Genomic DNA, 15,747 nt, shown 5'->3' with positions numbered 1-15,747 from the left:
TCTGAGGGGGGAGCAGCCCTACCAGCCACAGAGGAAGGCAGTGCAGCCAGTCCTGATGAGACCTGATAGGCTAGGGTCAGAGGGAAGGGGAGGAGGACCTCCCCCATCAGTGGACTGGGAAGGGGGCAAGGGAGAAGAGGGAGGGAGGGCAGGATTTGTGAGGAGATGAGGGAGGGGCTACAGCTGGAATACAAAGTGAATTAATTGTAATAAATAAAAAATTTTAAAAAATTAGCTTTTGATCAGAAATTCAGGGTGAAATTTTTAATAAAATAAAAGTAATATTTCTAGTTGAGTGTGGTGAAACATACCTATAATCCTAGAACTTGGAGGCTGAGGCAAGAGGCTTATGAATTTGAGGTTAGCTTGGGATATAATATAAGTTCCAGGCCAACTTGGACAATGAAGGAAGACCTTGCCTCAAAAAACAGAAACAATTAAAGCAATAAAAAACAAAAATCATATTTCTGTTTTAGAATTTAATATAGTTTCTAAAACCACATAGCATTCCATCCTTAATTTTACAACAGCTTAATGAAATGAGCATCAGAGAGATTTGAAATGGATTCAGCTGTTTGTCGTTAACTGGTGAGTTAATTGGACCATTTGTTTAATGTGGCCTGGGATAGTGGAGATAGTAGGTGGACACAAGAATACTTGAAGTACAGGACCTCAGCAGTTACCTAGGTAACTGCCAGTGCGATATTAAACTTTCAAAAATGTATCTATGCATATAAAATGAAAGTAAATTTGAAAAATTGTATTTACCTTTTACTGTTGTTTTTGTTGTTTATAGATAAATCCAGGACAGATCTGGAGCAAGTACCTAAGGTAATGAAGCTTTAAAAATGAGAATACACTTGTAGTAGTCTTTAATTTTGCCATATAAGAAGCCTTCAGTTGACTGTTTTTTGACAAGTGAGACTATTTTGTCCTTTGGAGAGATTTACAAAATACATATGTTCATATATACACATATATAATACTTTAATTTGAAGATTTCTTCAGATAAGTAATTTTTCCTCATCAATTTTATGTAAAAGTATTTGATCATCATGCACAGTATTAGGATTTGTTACAACATTCTGAACCAAAATGTTTGACTCAACAAAATGCTTTTATTGATTCTCCCCTCCCTTATTACCTGTATCTCCCTTACACCTTACACCTTCAAAACCTCCCTTTTTTTTTCTCATTACTACCACTTCCTCAACATCTTTTCCCCCTTTTCTAGTTTATATGTAAACATAAGCAAGGATCTGCATATGAAAGTCAGGTGTAATCTTTGTCAGAATTTGCGAGTCTGTGTTATTTTGATTAATATACATCAAGATTCATCCATTTTCTTGTAAATGTCATTATTTCATTTTTTCTTGTAGTTAAAATTCTCTTGTATTTATATACTACATTTTGATTATCCATTTATCTCTTGATGGACATCAACATTGGTTCCATTTCCTTGCTCTTGTGAATAACTCAGCAATAAACGTGTATGTGCAGGTATCTCTATGGTAGGCTGTGGAGTCCTTTGAGTATATGCCTAGGAATAGTATGGCTGTATCTGTTTTTAATTTTTGAGAAATCTCAATACTGATTTCCTCAATGGCAGCTCACAACTGTGCCAGCTCACAACTAGTTTCAGGAAATCTGATGTCTTCCTCTGGCCTCCACAGTTACTTGAACACACATGATACACACACACACAAATACACACAGACACACACAAAAACATACACACTCTTCAAGACAATACTGAATAAAGGGTATGACTCACCAAGAAAAAGTTAACAATTTTAATCATTTAGGCACCAAATATCAATAAACCTAGTTTCATAAAACACTAAAAGATATAAAAGATCCTAAGTCCTGGCATATTAACAGTAGCACAGTTCAATACCTCACTCTCATGTTAGACACTCTCCCAAATTTAAAATCAGCAAAGAAACTTATATTTGACTGGATTTAACGAATATGTACAGAATAGTCCTGCTAGCACACACAGGACACACGTTCTTCTTGTACACTCTCCACAGGAAAATCAAAGTAAAAATCAGCAGTAACAGAAACTTCTGAAAGAACACAAACACTTGTAGGCTACACAAAACACTTACAGATGACACTGGATCATTGGAAAAAATCAGGGCACAAATTCAAAAATCCCTAGAAACAAATGAAAATGAAAAAACAACCTAATTGGTCATCTAGGATAGATGCAGAAAAGACATTTGACCAAGTCCTCTCTGTAAGAGCAGCAAGTGCTCTTAACTGCTGAGCCATCTCTCCATGCTCTTCAGAGTTTTCATTTGTCTCTTTTGATTTGTTTTTATTTGAAATCTGTTTTCTCAGATACTTGGTTAAGTTGATTATACCTTTTGACATTCAGTTTTTAGGCATCTTTGCTAGTTGAAGGGGCTCTCATTTTTAAATTTACATTTGAGATTAATTTTTAAGTCAGCCTTTTTTATTTTCTATGATTTTGTTGTGAGATCCTGGCTGTCTGGATTATGGATGTTTCTTTCTTCTCCCCTGTTAGTTTTCAGCGTTGGCTGTTTCACTGGGTTAGACCTGACTGTTTCTTTCCTTTGTTGTTCACCTGTTTCTTTCAGGGAATGCTCTCATTTCTTAACTATAATTGGGGCTTATTGAAATATTTTTAATATAGATTGTAAGCTAGAGGGTTAAAAGAAGGAGTAAGGTACTTGTGAATAAAGCGAGGCACATCCATGAGTATGTGGGTTTTTCTGAGAGAGCTATCCCACGGAAGTGGACCTTTTTAGATATTTACCCTCCCTTTGTCGAATACTTTCAGTAATTCTCTGCTATGCTGGCTTCTTTTTTTTTTTTTGTCATAAATTGCCTTCATTTGTGTTGCCTGAAATACTGTTATTTGTTGATCAGTGTTGAAATCTAATTTTTTGGGGTATAGTGTTCTATTTGGTAATTATTTTCTTCCTGTTGAAAGTGTCACACGTGTTTTTCTGGCATTTAGGGTTGCAGATTAAAGACTGAAGTTGCTATGGTATCCCTGCCTCTGTGAGGTGGTATTTTTCAGTATTGCTTCATTCCTTCAGATGTGAGTCATGGAGAAGCTCTCTGGCCAGGCCTAGTCTGCCTTGTGAATGCCTGTGTGTGTGTGTGGGGGGTAGCAGCTCCTTTTCCCAGGGTTTAGAGTTCTCTGCTGTAGTTTCCTTCTGTGTTGTTTCTCTTCACCTTCCCGCAGTGCCTTCCGCCCCACAGAGGCTGCTCTCTTGAATGCATTTCGGGAGCTTTTTGCATCCCTGTTTTTGTCTCTTTTAAAATGAAAACAAATTTACAAATGAAATGTGTATTTTTTTGCATTATTAGTCTGTTCCTAATCACTGTAACTTGTAGGTATGTCCCCTTTAAATTATAAATACTGTGAAGATGGTGAAATACTGAACCACCTTTTCAGATTAAGAGAGATTTTCTTCTTATGAAAAATTTTTGGATTTAGTAATAGATGTCAGCCCCCGCCCCAGAAGAGTGTCTGTTTCAGATTCTCAAGAGCGTTGTGACAGTTACTCGGCAGAGCGAGAGACAGAAGGATGGAAGACAGAAAAAGGGAGAAAACTCTTTACATGTTCTCATCTGTCTTGCTCGCCCTCCCTTTTTTCTCCCTCCCGCCTCTCTCTCCTTCCCTCTCCTCCCTCTTTCTCTCACTCTCTTGCTCTTACTCCCTTGCTCTTTTTTTTTTTCCAGACACGCTTTTTCTATGTACCCTTGGCTATCCTAGACTCTTGCTTTGTAGACCAGGCTGTCCGTATGTAACTCAAAGAGATCAGCTTGCCTTTGCCTCCTTGAGTGCTGGGATTACAGGTGTGCACCACCACGTCTGGCTGTGTTCTTATCTCTTACAAAGTGGAATTCAAGCTGTCATTCAGCATTCTGAATGGTTTACTCCCATTCAGTAACTTGCAACTTCTGCCATTGCTCTTTGCACTTTGTCTTTTAAACTTCAGCTCCATTAGTTTTTACTGGTTCCATGCTTTATTTACACCATTTCTTTTATCTGGATGAATTTTTCCCCTCTCACACCGAATCATAAAGTATTTAAATCCTTTATAATTTTCTCCTAAAAGGCCGTTTTCTAAGTTTCTTTTTCTTTCCAACTGAACACAATCGACTCCTGTACCAAAAGGAGTCACTAGGATACCTACTCCCTAAAACAATTGTTATTCTTGCAAGACACTTTTTTAAAATTTCTCATTCAAACATTTTAATTTTTTTATACTTTTTATTTTTTAATATTAATCACAGGTTATTTACTTTGTATCCCAGCCATAGCCCCTTCCCTCATTCCCTCCCTTTGCAAGATACTTACACATTGTTTTTTGGCATCCACAAGAAATAGGTTTCAGGAACACTTTCTCCCCCAATACCAAAATGTGTCCCTTATATATTGCATGAAATATGCACGTATGTGCCTGTGTGTTTGAAGTACCCATGTCTAGAGTACTTACAATACCTAATACTTTGTAAATACATAGCTGTTGTAGTATATTGTTTAGGGTATTGATAAGAAAAAGAAGCCTGTGCATGTTTAATACAGAAATAGCTTTTTTTTTTTTTTTAAATGAGTTTCAGTTCTCAGTTGGTTGCATTAACTGATGTGGAACCCAGGAAAACATAGCATCGACTACATATATGTACTCTATCATAGTCCTTGGATTGATAATCTTTGAGATTAGGATCTGGGTAGTAATTTACCAGTGTTTCCCCTTAAAAACCTAGCAAGGGACAGATAATAGATATTTATTGAATAACTTTTGATTGTAATAGTAAAGCATGGGTTAGAAAACTTATTCCTGCCCCTAATTAGTTTTTTTTATATTACTTTTATTCTAGTTTTTTTTTTCACATAGATGTAATGAATTGATAAATTCCAAATATTAATAAGTTAACATGTTTTCAGCCCTTTGTTAGATACTAGGGAACACAGTGATTGATCAGTTAGGTTTAGCAAACTTTAAGAGCATGTGGTCTTCAGAGATGCATATTAAATAATTTTGAAGTCTGAGATATATAATTACTTGGACACGGTAAACTTGTCTTCATAGGTGGAATGATTATATCTGAATCGTACAGAGAGACATGTTTACTCTTTTGATTGGGCCATGTTTTCCAGGAAGATAAGTAAGAAAAGACATTTTAGGTCAAATGATGTATCAAGAGAGTTAGAGAGTTAAGTCTAAGAAAGTATGGGAGATGATTTATACTGCTAGAAAGTCATGTATAATAGTGAGGCAGGAGTGATCAGGAATGAAGAGGTGAGTGCCTCCCCCAGTAGATGGGGAAATTTGGATGCCTTATAGATTATGGATTTGGTCTGTAGTTCGTGGGTGGGAAGCTACTGAGAGTTTTAAAGGGAGAGCTAATAGATTGGTACCTCTGACACAATAACAGAGTGTCCCCTGTTTTAGGGAGGGATATCAGGAAGTAATTACTGTGAGGCAGAGATGAATGAATTAAGTCGCTTAGTGCAGAGGTGACGAGAGAAGACACGTGAACTACTTAGGAAATTGGGTGATGTGTTTCATTGCTTACCTGGAAAGATGTGGATAGTTGTGTTTCAAATTTTAAGTTTGTTTATTCAAAGTGTAAATTAGGGAAACTGATATTTGACTTTTTTCTTTTTACACTGCCAGTGGAAAATAGAAAATTAGGATGAACATGGTATCTCTATGTTGTGGGCTGGGTGGGACAGTCGATCAAATTCATTGATGTGGGTTTATAGCGACCCATACTAGTAGTGGCAAAAGCATTTTTCTGTCTTTAATTCAGTTTTTATTTATTTACTTTTTAGATAGGAGCCCAGGCTGCCTTTAAACTCACTGCTGACCCCAGACTTGTGGCAGTCCTACCTCATTGTCTTGAGTGTTGGAGCCGCAAGCCTGCATGCCACTTCAGCTATAGTTTTCTAGCTGCTTATTATGTTTTGTTGTAGGCTTATTTGACTTTATGTGTTTGTGTGCTTTTCTTGCATCATGTAAGTGCACCTGGTATCTGAAACTGATAGTATCTGATCCCTTGGAACTGGACTAACAAGTGTGTGTGTGTGTGTGTGTGTGTGTGTGTGTGTGTCCTTTGTTTTTTTTTTTTTTTTTTTTTTTTTTTGAGACACGGTGTCTCTGTGTAGCCCTGGCTGTCGTAGAACTCACTCTGTAACCAGGCTGTTCTCGAAGTCACAGAGCTATGACTACCTCTGCCTCAAAGGCATGTGCCACCACCTCCCCACTCAGATGGTTGTTAACTTCTATGTGGGCACTAAACCAAACCCAGCTTCTCTGCAGGAGCAACAAGTGCTCTTAACTCCTGAGCCATTTCTCCATTTTCTGTTTTTTTTATCTTTTATGAGCATTTTAGTTGGTGAGAAATAGTTTTTGTAATTGAGATTTTTCTTTTGTCTTTCATGTTTAATATCCAAGTTAATTTTGTTAAATGGTCTTATAGTGTTTATAAGAGCTAATGGATATAGAGAAGATATTTAACTAATTGGGGTCATGCATTCTTTTGATAGATTTTTATGAAACCAGATTTTGCCTTGGATGATTCCTTAACTTTTAATTCAGTTTTACCATGGTCTCATTTTAATACTGCTGGTGGAAGAGGAAATCGAGATGCAGCTTCTTCCAAGTTGCTTCAAGAAAAGGTAATTTAATTTCCTGCTGACTTTTTCCATACAGCAAATTTTATTCTTGTTAAGTGGTGCTGGTTTTGAGAGTTCAGATTTGCTTATTATGCTCTACTTTTAAAAAGTTCTCTCCCTCCTCTCTCTTTCTTTCCATTAATGTCATCCCCCTCTTTCTCTTGTCTTTCTCTTTCCTGTTCCCTTTCCCGTCCTCTTTTGTTCTCTGTTCCTTGGTGTTGGATTTGAAACTAGGGCTTCACAATAGGCCACATACTCTACCGCTGCCCGCATCCTCAACCCACCGTGTTCATTTTTATTACCAATCACAGTTATAATAAATTTAATCTTAACTGATAGATTAGTAAGTAGCATCTTAACTCAGTGGAATAAAGGTATCATTGTGAAAAAGGAAAAAAGTTACTGAGTGCTGCTTATCTATAATAGAAATTGGTGGAATTTTACTTAAAAAAACCTTATTACATATGTTTGTGTGAGGTGTATGTGGTAGGATTGGTACATAGCACTGTGTGAGTTCAGAGGTCAGAGGACAACTTTGTGGAGTCAATTCTCTCTTCCTTTATGTAGCTTCTGGGCATGTAACTCTGGTCCTCAGGCTTAGGTGGCAAGTGATTATGCCATCTTACTGGCCCTTCTGTGAATTGTGGTGGAGAGAGTACAGTAGTTAACAGATTGCTTTGCATTTATCCCAACTATTTCAGTTATATATCAGCAAACTGTAATAATGATCTAAAAGCACAGTGAACCAACTTTCAGAAATACTGTTTTACTTCATTTTCATGTTGAAGGTCATTATTTTGAATAAAAAATGTTATAGTTAAACTATAATATTTATAATATTCTGCTGGGACGTGGTAGCACATGCCCTTAATCCTAGTTGGGAGTCAGAGGTAGGGGGATCTCTTTGAGATTAAGGCCAGCCTGGTCTACAGAGCTAGTTTCAGGACAGCCAAGGCTATATGGAGAATCCTTGTCTCAAAAAACCAAAAGTAAAAAAAAAAAAAAAAAAAAAAATTATAAATATATACATATATATTTCTACTATACTATATTTTTGTTTTATAAAGTCTAGTTTTTGCATTTTGTCAGTCAACAGTCTTTAAATTTTACTGTGTTACGATGTCTAAGAGTAAACATCTTAAAAGTTGTTTCTAATTTAGAACTCTAGGTATCAAAAATCTAAAACTTAAATGACAGTAAAGTCTTTAATCTCTGTTTTCTTAGCACTTGGCCTAGAGCCTCTGAAACTGACTCATTCTTAAGGACATTTTATTTTACTCTAGTGACATTGCTGGGCCACTGAAACTTTATCTCAAGAAAACTGTTCAATATATTGAATCCAGTTTTCTATAGGAATTGAAGAATAGACTAGGGAGCAAGAGGAAGAGATGTGTGGGGAGGAATCGTGTGCATTTCTTTTCTGATAAATGTAAATGAAAATGAGCTAGTTATTTTTCCTTGGAAAAGATTTTCTTGAGCAGGAATATTTTTATAACTGACTAAAAAAAAAAAACAACAAACAGTGGCTTATGATACATGCTGCCTTATTCCTGCACTTTTACATATAGAGGTTTAGGTTCTGGTAGAATAATACCTTAAAAAAAAAAAAAAAAGAAAGAAAAGAAAAACATCCTGCCAATGTCATTAATTATACATAGACTTTTAGGAGTACTTTAAAAATTTTTGCCTTTGTATCAGCTTAATAGGAAATAAATTAGTAAAACATTATGCTTTTGAAGAGTAGATCAATGGAATATTTATGAATTCCAAAAAAAAATCTCTAAAATCAAAGGAAATTCCTTTCTCATCTTGAATATTTAAAATAACTAAAGTAATGGAAAATAAAAAATTTATAAGGCACAGAGTCAGGCTTTTTGCATTTACACTCTGACTCCTTTTTCTTCTGCTTTGTTAGAAAAGGAAGAAGAGACTTAGAAGGTAACACCTCAAACTCCTGAAGTGGTGGGGGAGAGTGGCTTCTCTTGCTGACTTTAAACAGTATTGTGTCAGAATTTGTTTTCTACTCTGTGTGACCCAAAGTGCTGGCCATGATGTGGTGAATTTGCATTGGAGTACAAATTATTACACTGTGTCTTCATTAAGAAAGTTTTTTCTTGGGTGAGATGACCCGGTGGGCCAAGGCCCTTAGACTCACATGACAGAAGGAGAGAAATGACTTCAGCAAGTTTCCCTCTGATGTCTACATTTAGGCTGTGACATGTGCACCACTCCCCCACAAAATACAGTATCTGTTTTTTGTTTTAAAACTGTTCTTTTTAAAAAAAAAAAAACAAACGAGGGCTGGTATGTAACTTGGTAGCAAAGTGAACCTCACGTATATGAGATTCTGGGTTTGATCTTCAGCCCTGCAGTGGGTGGGAAGAAAGGCATTGTACTTAGTAACAAAGTTGATATCACTTTTTGGCAAAGTTTCTTTCTGTTGTAGTGTATCTTTAAGACCACAGACCTGTTAAAACAGTCCAGAGACTAATAACAGTATTTAAGGCACGAGTACAGGTTGTCCACTCATCATTTGCCATTCTGAGATTTGAGTCCACTGGACGATATAATCTGTTTACTATGTTTGTAGTCATGTTACCTTCTCAGTCAGGGAAAAGCAGGAAGATGAGAAAAACAAGGGTATGAGTGCAAGAAAAATAAATTACAAAACTTTCTTAATTTCAGACCTGTTGGGTGGATTAAAAGATTATTAAATAAATGGCCATTAATGAAAATAATGCCTTCTAATCATTTAAGTCTTAGATGGAAGACAGGAAGAAGTGGCCCCGTGGTTTAGTAGATACTCCTTGTCCTCTGAGTGACAGGCAACAGTGCAGGGTTCCAGATCTGAACTTTAGAAAACATATTGAATATATAATAGTAAGAGTTAACCTTAGTATTGTTATAATATGCATGAACTGATTAGTTAAGGCATTTATTACTCTTTAAGAGTATAAAACATTGTAGTAAAAATCACAAACGGATAAAAGAATAATTTTTAAAATATAAAATAAGCAGCTTTGTTAAAAAACATCAAAATGAATTGTATGTAATATGTGGCTGACCCAACAATTTGTCTACTGTCATTTTGAGACAGCACAGTATAATATGTAGTGGTGAGTGACAGACTTGGTTTTATATTTTAGTTTTGCCCTTGCTTTACCATCTGACTTTATTCAAATTATTTAATGCTTTTGCGTTTTTTCATTTATAAAATGAGAATGGTAATTATAGTCAAAGTTTGTTACAATTAGAAAACATACATGCATGTGAAATAGATGTTGATAATACACAGAAGAAAAAAGCTCAGTGTAAACTATAACCATGTGCTTAGATAAAGGTGTTGACCAAGGAGATAGTTTCCTCTGAAATCTTAGATCTCAGACTACTATTAATATCTGACAGAGTTATCAGAATCTGTTACCTTTTGGGAGAGGGGTAGTATTTAAAGGGTAGTAACGCCAGGAGAAGAAACAGGTAAGTAAACCTGTATTCTTTGATCTTAAATTTATCTGTCTTCAGGCTATACTTCTTTTACTCTCATTTTGTGCACCCAATTCCAAGGATCCTCTAATCCAACAATTTAATTTAGTACTTGTAGAAATCTTTTTGTCATTTTTAGAAAGAATTGGATAGTTAAGAATGATATACTTAAGACATACCTAATTTTTTTTCTTCCCTATGAAGCTGAGCCATTATCTGGATATTGTGGAAGTAAACATTGCTCACCAGATCTCGCTACGTTCAGAAGCATTTTTTCATGCAATGACCTCTCAACACGAATTGCAGGACTACCTCAAGAAAACTTCGCAGGCTGTAAAAATGCTTCGAGACAAAATTGCACAGATTGATAAAGTTATGTGTGAAGGATCACTACAGATTTTAAGACTGGCACTTGCCAGAAATAATTGTGTTAAAGTATACAATAAACTGAAGCTAATGGCCACTGTACACCAGACTCAGCCTACAGTGCAGGTGTTACTGTCCACTTCTGAATTTGTTGGCGCATTGGACTTAATAGCAACAACCCAAGAAGTTCTGCAGCAGGAGCTTCAGGGCATTCACAGCTTCCGGTATGTGTGTTAAGTAAACCATTAGGAGTTCTGTCTGAGACGTTTCAAGGATAAATATTTATATGCAGTGTTAAAGTATAGATGTATTCAAAGTGAAATAAGTATTTTTCTTTCAGATTGATTTGCTTAGTAATGTTATTTAACAAGACAACTAAAAACTAATATTAATGGAGATATTTCAATAGAGAAATAAATACAAGACCAATTGCAATTTTGAAAATAGCACTTTGGAAATGCTCAAATAACTTTGTGTCAGAATGGTAGTTCAAGGTGGAGATGTGAATCCCAGAATGCTTTAAATTAATTTAGGATCACTTTTATAGGCTTATGAGACGGCTCAGTGGGTAAAGGTGCTTGCCTTCAAGCTGCGGTGGCTATATAAGCACATGCACACACACAAATAAATACAAAAATCCTAATAGGGTTTAGATTGAAAAACATGTTTAATTTTCAGTTTTTATCTCAAACTTCAGAGAATTCCAAATAGTGATTGGGAAAATAACTTTTTTTCCCGACTCCTTACTTTGAGAATATCTTTCAGAACAAAACAAAACAAAAACAGGGCTGGAGAGACAACTCAGTTGGAGAAGTTCTTGGCAAGCTACAAGGAGGACCCAAATTAGATCTTCAGAACACGCACTTTAAAAAATTGGTCATCGTAAATCTGGGTGTCGTTGATCAGTGAGCCTCGCCCACTTAGCAAGTTGTAGACTAGTGAGCGATTGTCTCAAAAAACAAAGTAGATGGTGCTAAGGAATGACACCCTTGCTCGACTTGTGTGTGCTCATAGACAGAGCACACACACAGAAGGGGTGGTGGGGGCTGCAGGTGTTTGTTCATGGTTAGACATCTGCTTAGCCTGTGCGCGTTCTCTTCAGTACCAAATACAGACAAAGCTAGTTTGACTTTGAAATTACACCAGAATACTTTTGAGATTGACGGAGTTGTGGATGTTTTATGTGAAAGAGTTATTTATGGACCAGTTGCAGCCACTCAGGGTGTTTTGGTGTTCTTGTATGAGTTCTTGTCTGCTGGCAGAGTCGTTCAGAACTTGCAAGAAGGGCAGTCTTACAGATGTGCTCTGTAGCTTATAGGGTGTAATATATTCTAGAGCGTTAGAGTCAAGGTAAGCTCATTTCAATTGAATTATAAGTTCTCATTAAGTAACATTATATATTTGGAATGTTTAGAAAATGTTTTTAAACTTGCACCAAATTGAATTAAGTCATTGTTTCATTCGTTCATTGAAGAAATGGCAGGGAGCACTTAGGAGTGTCAGGCTGAGTACAAGACTTTTGAGTTATAAACACAGCAGAGATGGTCCACTCTAAACAGTTCCCACTGTGTATTTTGTCAGGGGAGGGCCCAAGCACATGCTTGTGTTGATAGTTATAGATTGCAGTAGAGTCTTAACTCTAATCACATAATCTAGATTCTGATGGCTGTTGAGAAGGTTACACACTAAGTACAAAGCTTTTTGGAAAGCTATTGAAAGCTATTGTTGAAAATCCTCTCCTTTAAATTAAAATTTTATGTATAAAATTTGAGTAGTTCAAAATGTTGATGTTTAATGTCAGTTTCCCAACATGGAGCTCCAAGTGACCAAATGATTTCTAATTTTTCACCTCTGAATTTTGAAATCTTTTTCATTTTGAGTTTGTGGGATACGTTTTTTAATGTGTTGTTGATTTTATCATTGCTTTACAAACGTACACTTAAATGACAGAAACTCTGTCTTTCACTCTTTGCTTATCACTTGATAAAGTCACGAATTTTTATAAGTGTTGGCACCAATTTCCTCTGGCTTGCACAGAATTGAGAAATAGAATTAAAGATTGAACACTTGCTGTCTGAATTCAAATTCTAAACCAGTTACAGTTTTTACCATGAAGGTCATACAGTTTTTTTTAATTTGATTCATATATTTATGATCGATAATATTGATGAAGACTGTAGTTCTCTAAAGGTGTCTGGAGAAATTCTAAGACTAGAGTTGAATGTTTATTATCAATGAGGTATGATTTCTTGCACTATGTAATCTAAGTGTTCCAAGCTTGTCCTTAATCCTGAGCTCACAAAGCTTACATTTATTTGCTTTACTTGTTGTCTTACTGAGCAGGGATCTACAGTGAGTGATGCGGGCAGTCAGTCTTTCTAGCCCTTGCCCTCACTCGGATGTTGCTCTTGTCTCAGTTTGCGCAGATGTCTGTGTTTATTTTCTGTAGAGCCTATGCTTGTAAAGATACTCATTAACATTCCTTACGTAAAGCTGCCTATCAACTGTCAGTTCTATTGTGGTTATAATTGTATGAAAGTTTGATATCAGAATTTGAGTTTAATTTATACTTCGGACACTCATTTAATTTAAAAAAATAAAAGAATTTAAGCTAATTTAAAAAAAATTAAAATCTCTGAAATAATATCTTTCTAATCTTGATTCATACTTGAAGTAATTTGAGACTGAGTTTTTGGTAGTTAAGAAATTTTACTTTGTATTTTAAAATTCTGGCAACTCTACTGGATGGATTTACCTTCTTTTAACTGTAAGATTGTTAAATATCAGTGCTATCTTGTAAAGCTTCATGGTATTTTTAATGCCATTTAATTCTTTTTGAAAATGCAATTTTGGATTCTTCATGTTTTTATCTAATCAGTTGGGGGAAATGTATACTTCAGGTTTATTTTTACTGTAAGCATTGTTGGTATAAACTGTGCTCTTTTTAAATATAAGAGCTTTCTATTCAGATTTTACTTGCTTCCTGCCCTCCCGTACCTCAGGTCATATTTTACTCATTTTTTATAGGGCATGTCTTAGAAAAGCCCTTAATCTCTTTCTTAGTAGCCCAACCAAAGATACTTTGGTTTAAGCTGTTGATAGTCCTCTTATTTTTATAGACACTAGTCTAATTTTTATGTTTGCCTGTGATCTTTGTATTGCATTTTAAGGATTTTTTTTTAATTTTAAACTTGCAATAGTCATATTATAAAAAAACTATTAAAAAAAGAAATGAAGTATTGTATATTGTTAACATTTTTTTCTAGTCAGTGACAGAAAATACTTACGTTTATTTTTCCTCATTTCAGAGCTATTGATATGAAAATTTTCTGTATAAACTTTGCTTTCTAACTACTAAATCTCAGAATATTTCATTTATATCCTCTGATGACATTTTAACTGCAGTTTCCTGTGCTTTATTATCATTTCTGTTTTCTAATGTCTTTCTGTTAGGCTTTAATGTCTTGGGCAAGAGCTGTGACATGCACGTCTCAATACACATTTGTGAAACCTATGAATGAGTATTACAAAAAAGTACACTTTTATTATTGATACATAGCTTTTTGTGTGTTTTTAATATTCTGGAATCATTGTTTCATGGTAATTGTAACTCTTTAAAATTGCTATAACTGTTTGTAGTTGGTACATACCTGTGATTCTCAATCCTGCCTGCATACTAGGCTCCTGGAAGAGCTCTGGAGAATGGTGTGCCACACAGAACTGAAGCCAGTTAAGTTATGTTTCCAGAAGAGAAGGCTTAAGACACCTGTATGTTTTCAAAGCTCCCTGAGAATTTCTAATGTGGGCCGAAATGGAACACTCCGGGGTTCTCTGAGTTGTTCAGTCCTACAGAGTGCTCACATCTTCCCATATGCATTTCTTTTTTAGTGAAAAGTCCACCAAAGAGTCTTCCTTTTTCAGAGAAGGACTGTGCATCCAGTATAAGCTGCCAGATCTGATCCTCTTTTCTGAGCCTAAAGAGTAATTTATTTAGGTGGAAATTTTGGTTTCCATTTAATGCCTAATTCCTATAATGATTGTTTTATGTATTTATTGGTTTTTGTAATTAAAAAATTAATGATTTTACTGTCTTATTGTGATACTGGACAGATTTATACATAAATTTTTAACAATTACACATTAAAAAATTCTCTTCTTAGTAAGAAAAATAGTCATTGAAATAATGCATATAAGTTTGCTGTATTTATAGAGGTATTGTTAAAATTAACAGTATTCAAATATTTCATATTGACTTGTCAATATGGACTTAACAAAACATTTAAATATTGATAGACTGCTGCTCCCCACCCCCATTTTACAGAAGAGCTTTAAATACTTGAAATCTAAGGCTGTTTTGCTTTTTTATATTGTAAAGGTTTGTAGAAACCGAGAACATTTATTGAGTATATTAGGACTCTGAACCAGGTATGGTGCATATATTAGATGAACTTTCAGTTTTCCTCTGCAGAAGCTATTAGATAGATAGGCTATCCTAGTCCATTTCCAGGGATACTGGAAGTGAAGTTTAGACAGTCTCAAATAGTTTGTTTCAGGTCATACAGCTTCTTATGAAAGAGTAGATGGGAGATTCAGACATATATTAAAGCATAGAGCTGTGTTTAATATATTTGAATGAGTATCTTTTTGACACCAGATAACTCTGAATACAAAACTGATCTTATGATGATATAGATACCAAAATTGTAGGCAATTGTGTTAGTTTTACTGAATAAAGAACTACCATAGTAATTAATTTTCAGTTAAAAATTAATGAAATTAGTTTGTTTGCTAGTTGTAAGCCTACCTGCCTTTTTTTCCTTTCTTCCCTCCCTTCCTTCTTTCCTTTCTTTCCTGCTTTCCTAATTCTCTAAAAGATGGACAGCATCCAGTGTTAATTATGGGTTTCAGCATTCTGTGGTTTCATTGATTGTAGTTTCGTGATTCCATCCAAGGAATTTATTATGGTTGTATCAGAATAGTAAACGTATTATTTTGGTCCTATAGTTCTATGTAATCTGCAGTCACAGTTCCCAAACATTAGAATAGGAAAACACATTTTATACTTTGAAATAAAGCCAAGAGATTTTTCTGTTTGATAAAATGAGAACTACTGTAAACTGTATTAATATAATGTTTTTCTGATACAAATAGCACAAAGGTCACTTAATTGAACATGCATCTTAGGAAATAAAAAATTAATGTATAAATTCAGACACTTCTAAGTAGAAGCA

General features: G+C 35.1%; 1 protein-coding gene across 8 annotated transcripts in view; it reads left to right on the top strand.

Moving 5' to 3' along the window:
* Vps54 (VPS54 subunit of GARP complex) overlaps positions 1-15,747 on the top strand; it is an 80,127-nt gene that overhangs the window by 25,422 nt on the left and 38,958 nt on the right. For all 8 annotated transcript variants that reach the window (XM_060365196.1, XM_060365194.1, XM_060365195.1 and 5 more), the window contains 3 exons: positions 797-831; positions 6,539-6,670; positions 10,355-10,740. In XM_060365196.1, the coding sequence (XP_060221179.1) occupies positions 797-831; positions 6,539-6,670; positions 10,355-10,740 (553 nt within the window). The remainder of the gene's footprint in view (positions 1-796; positions 832-6,538; positions 6,671-10,354; positions 10,741-15,747) is intronic.

The sequence above is a fragment of the Meriones unguiculatus genome, chromosome 12 (genome assembly GCF_030254825.1).
Source record: "Meriones unguiculatus strain TT.TT164.6M chromosome 12, Bangor_MerUng_6.1, whole genome shotgun sequence".
Lineage (NCBI taxonomy): Eukaryota > Metazoa > Chordata > Mammalia > Rodentia > Muridae > Meriones > Meriones unguiculatus.
Note: the sequence above shows the minus strand (reverse complement) of the source record. Positions and strands in the feature narration are given on the sequence as shown.